The sequence below is a fragment of the Arachis ipaensis genome, chromosome B06, assembly GCF_000816755.2.
Source record: "Arachis ipaensis cultivar K30076 chromosome B06, Araip1.1, whole genome shotgun sequence".
Lineage (NCBI taxonomy): Eukaryota > Viridiplantae > Streptophyta > Magnoliopsida > Fabales > Fabaceae > Arachis > Arachis ipaensis.
This window is the reverse complement of record NC_029790.2, coordinates 19261581-19266246: the sequence shown is the minus strand read 5'-3', so window position 1 is coordinate 19266246 and position 4666 is coordinate 19261581. Positions and strand designations below refer to the sequence as shown.

At 31.5% G+C, this 4666-nt stretch overlaps 1 protein-coding gene across 5 annotated transcripts in view; it reads left to right on the top strand.

Annotated features, from left to right (window-relative positions):
* LOC107648059 (trafficking protein particle complex subunit 6B-like) overlaps positions 1-3138 on the top strand; it is a 3979-nt gene extending 841 nt beyond the window's left edge. Inside the window, exons 2-6 of one of the 5 annotated variants that reach the window (XM_021104206.1) lie at positions 260-552; positions 787-843; positions 1318-1435; positions 1537-1811; positions 2770-3138. In XM_021104206.1, the coding sequence (XP_020959865.1) occupies positions 401-552; positions 787-843; positions 1318-1435; positions 1537-1811; positions 2770-2791 (624 nt within the window). In that variant the 5' untranslated portion in view covers positions 260-400 and the 3' untranslated portion in view covers positions 2792-3138. Of the gene's footprint in view, positions 1-22; positions 553-786; positions 844-1317; positions 1436-1536; positions 1812-2769 lie in introns of those variants that run through there. The other 4 variants (XM_021104205.1, XM_021104207.1, XM_016352079.2 and 1 more) reach the window with 4 other exon arrangements.

Genomic DNA, 4666 nt, shown 5'->3' with positions numbered 1-4666 from the left:
GAACTGGATCATAGAACTTTCAATCACAGAATGTAAATGAAAGAAAAAAGCAAATCAAGTTCTAAACCATAATGGAAAAGAAATATTACCTTTATACATCTGTGTTTTTTTTAATTAATAATAATGCTTGAATGATTTATGTGCTTAATTCTTGGCACGTTAGATGATTAGAAAGAATGATTCTAACAGTTGTCACTTAATTCTTTCTCTACTTCATCTGACCTTCTCTAATTGTGCATTGTGCTTGGCACATTAGCAGTTAATGTAATACATTTGCAACCTCAATTCTTTTCCATACGCCTTGGTGTTCAAGGTTCACCAATAGGGAAGCAAAGCACAAATTAGATTGAGGGTGCATAGTGAATCTGGTTCTTCCATTCCTGCGAGTTAAAGACTGAGAATGGTTAGAGAAGTTTCAGAGAGTTGTTTGGATAGCCTGTTGACGGAGGTGGTTTCGTGCTATTGCAACCGATTCTACCCTAATAAGCATGATCTTGCTGCTCGCAGGATCGAGGCTATTGGATACCAGGTTGGTCACCAGCTCTCTGAAAGGTAAAAGAGTTCGATGGTTTCAATTTCCTTACCTTAAAACTATTGTTTGTTTGTACTAGAATTTGTGCCTGCAGATCTGTTATCAATTGGGTTTGGTATTGTTGTGATTCTTAGAAAGTTGTTGAACCCTTTTATCTTTATAAAACTGCTCTTCAAAAGTTATGGTTGTTTTGTTTGGTAAAAAGACAAAGAGTTTAATTTTGATGCATAGATAGTGTAAAACATTTTATACAGAGTTCGTGCGAGGACAATCATTCTCTTGGATGACCATTTAAGCAGTCAATGTAAAAGGTAGTTATTTTTGGTAAGGTGGCCTTATGTAATTGGATGCACATGTAAAATGATTTTACACTGACAGTGTATCAAAATTAAATTCAAAAAACAAAGCAAAAGTTTATCACAATTTGCAAAAGGCACAAATATAGTGTTTGGTAAAATTGTGCTTTAGATCTCAAATGACTATAAGAAACATAGATATTTTAGAGAGTAATGTTTCACTTTTAATTTTGGAGAGCATAAGTTGGTTTATCAATCTGTTTATGCTTTTAATAAGTAGGACCACTTCCCCAAAGGGTTAGCCTCCAAATGAAGATGCAAAAACAAATGGCGCCATGATAACTATGAAATGCAAAATTAAGCCTTTAAAGTCATTTCAATGTGCTTCTTCTATATCTATTCTACACAATGTCTCTTTGCAGTTGTTAATCCTGAAATATTAATGAATTGGGCAAAAATGTGCATGTGTTCTTAACAAACTCGGGTCAGGTACACCATGGAGCGGCCACGATTCAATGATCATCTGGAAGCCATCAAGTTCATTTGCAAGGATTTTTGGCTTGAGCTCTTTAAGAAGCATGTAGACAACTTGAGGACAAACCATAGGGTGTGTTATCATCACAGATGAATTCATAATTCGCAGACAACTCGTCATATCAATTTAGATTGGAATGGTTTGTCATTTGATTTGCTACTTAATTGATGCAGGGTACCTTTGTATTGCAAGATAATAAATTTTGCTGGCTTGCACGCATGTCAATTGATCCATTAGCTGATAGTGGTAAGTCACCCGAAGATATTACCTCTCCTACAGCTGGAAACAAGGCAACACATGCAATGAAGATGCATCTTTATTTCCCGTGTGGCATCCTTAGGGGATTTCTTTCAAACTTGGGAATTCTTTGTGCAGTTTCTGCAGATATATTAACCCTTCCAACATGTGCGTACTTCTCTCTCTCACACACATATACAGAGATAACCTTGTAAGTCAAGTAATGATTATCTGACATAGGGGGTGAGATTGTTATGTGAAATCACTCCATCTGTTTGAATATGGTTAAAAAAAGTGTAGCCTATGTAAGGGTATAGAAGAATTAGGGATAGGAAGGAAGAAAATTTATTAGAAAAAGAAGAAATTCAGAGAGAAGAAGAGATGTCAAAAGACATTTTACAATTTTCCTCATTCCCCTATTACAATTTCTAATACTCCTTTATATTTCTTGGTTTCCCACGGAATCCCCACCCCGACAAGTTAAAGACTAACTCATCACAGGTCTGAGCTCCCTTTAAGGGTTTGTCGCTGGCCAATGAGTCTAATACTCCTTTATATACCACTAATTATATCTAATATTCAAACCTATTTCTATTAATTAGGCCAAGTCCAATGATACTCATTAAAACCCAATTGTACTCATTACAGCCTACTGGATCTTTCTAATCGCTCTTAGTTGGATATTTAAGAATATGAGGGTATTGTTACTTAATAAGTACTCTCCTTGTTTCAAAATATCTGTCACGTGTATTGACAATGGACATCAAAATTGAGGTTTATTTGAGCTTGCCTTCCTTGTTTATATCGAAAAAAGCATGTAAGATTAGCAGGTTCTTTGTTGTTACTAAATCCATTAGACCCCAAAAATGAGAAACTATTGTAGGTGTACTTAATCAGAGATATTAACATCATTGGATAAATTTATTTATATTTTTTTGTGTGGAATATTTGATGCTGTCATTGGCATTGCTAGCAATGCATGTTTTGTTCTGTTTATTTATGGAAAACTATTGGCATTGCAGTTTGTTTATTTCTTTGGTTCATCTTAAAGATGTAGTTCCAAAGCATTTATCTTTGCTCAATGTGAAAATAGGGAAGTAATGTTTAATGTTTGTTTCTGAAAATTTTCCTTGTTTATAATCGGTATGCTTTTTCAAATAATTCTGCAGGTGCATTTACCATCCGTATTAAAGCTTGATGAGTTCACAGTTATGTTAGTGATGGAAGTGAGAGCTTACAATATCTGCAAGTTCCTTTGCGGGAGTAAGGATATTTATTTGCCATCTTTGTATTATCAAATATTGGATTTGTTGAACAGGATGGGGTGTTGAGGAAGTGTGTTCTTAAACAAGGACTTTTTGTTCAGACGAAGAAGATTTTATGGAGATTGCATGTAATTCTAGAGAGTTGATTTTAGGCAAAATTTTGGGAGACATTTTCTTCTAACTAAGTTCAATAAAGTGATTTTGTTGGAATGATATTTACTAAAACTACTCGTGTAATTGCTAATTTATACTTAAAAGTATAGGTTTAATTAATTTGTAAGTTTCTATCATTTTACTGATTTGGCAATAAGTTAATTAATCTAGAAATTTCTATAAGTTTACTAAATTTATAAATAAGTTATTATGCTTTAAAATCCTGTAGTTGAATCTTCAAATTTTATAAAAGTTTATAATTAAGTCGTAGTTACAAAAAATGTTAAAAAATAGTAGAATAAAATGCTATACATCCAAGTATTTTTTCATTTAAGTTTATCCAATACCAATAAAAACTACTCTCATTAAAAAAGCGTTATTACACGCGCTTTTTCTTTTTTTTTTTTCCTTCTTCTTTCAAATACACGCATATGTTCCCTTCTTCTTCTTCTCCTCTTTCGTTATCATCATCACCAACAATATCAACATTCCCAACATTTTGCTAATGGATTATTTTTCAATCGAATTGAATAGAATGAAATGCAATTGCTAAATTGAATTGAATTGAATTAAATGAACGCAGGTGTTCTGAATTGAATTTAATTGAATTGAATTGATAATCTCTAAATTGTAGACACAGGTGTTTTGAATTTGATTTTATATAATGGATAATGTTCCGTTCATTTAATACTATACAATTGTTTCACCTTAATAACGTGTTCGGATCATTATGCAGAAAACTGTTTTGAATTTGATTTTATGTAATGGATAATATTCCGTTCATTTAGTACTATACAATTGTTTCACCTTAATAACGTGTTCGGTTTATTATGCAAAAAGCTGTTCTGAATTTTATTTTATATAATGGATAATGTTCCTTCATTTAGTACTATACAATTGTTTAACCTTAATAACATGTTCGGTTCATTATAAATTGAATTGAATTGAATGGACGTGGGTGTTCTGAATTGAATTGAATTGATAATCTCTAAATTGTAGACACAGGTGTTTTGTATTTGATTTTATATAATGGGATAATGTTCCGTTCATTTAGTATTATACAATTGTTTCACTTTAATAACGTGTTCAGTTTATTATGCAGAAAGTTGTTTTGAATTTGATTTTATATAATGGATAATGTTCCGTTCATTTAGTACTATACAATTGTTTCACCTTAATAACATGTTCAGTTCATTATGAATTGAATTGAATTGAATGGACGCACGTGTTTTGAATTGAATTGAATTGATAATCTCTAAGAGGAGGAGAAGAAAGAGAAGAAGAAGAAAAAGAAAAGAAGAAAAGAAGAAAAGTTTGCGTGTGCAAAGGAGCGCGTGATTTAAAAATTTGTTACAACAACTTGAATAAGGATTTTGCTTGGATGTAGCACTTTATTCATAGTAGAAACTCACATGTAGTTGTTGTCTTTATGTGAAGTTGATATTTAAGAATTGTTAAATAATTTGACAAATTTGTTTAAACAAATTTGATTAAATCATTATCTAATGATTCTCAACTATTAACTTTATATAAAAATAATTGTTTGTAAGTCTTCACCTAAAAAAATATTATATTTTTAGGTATACATTTTTGGAAACTTAATTGAATTTTCTATAAATAATAATTACTTAATTACAAGTAAAAAAGT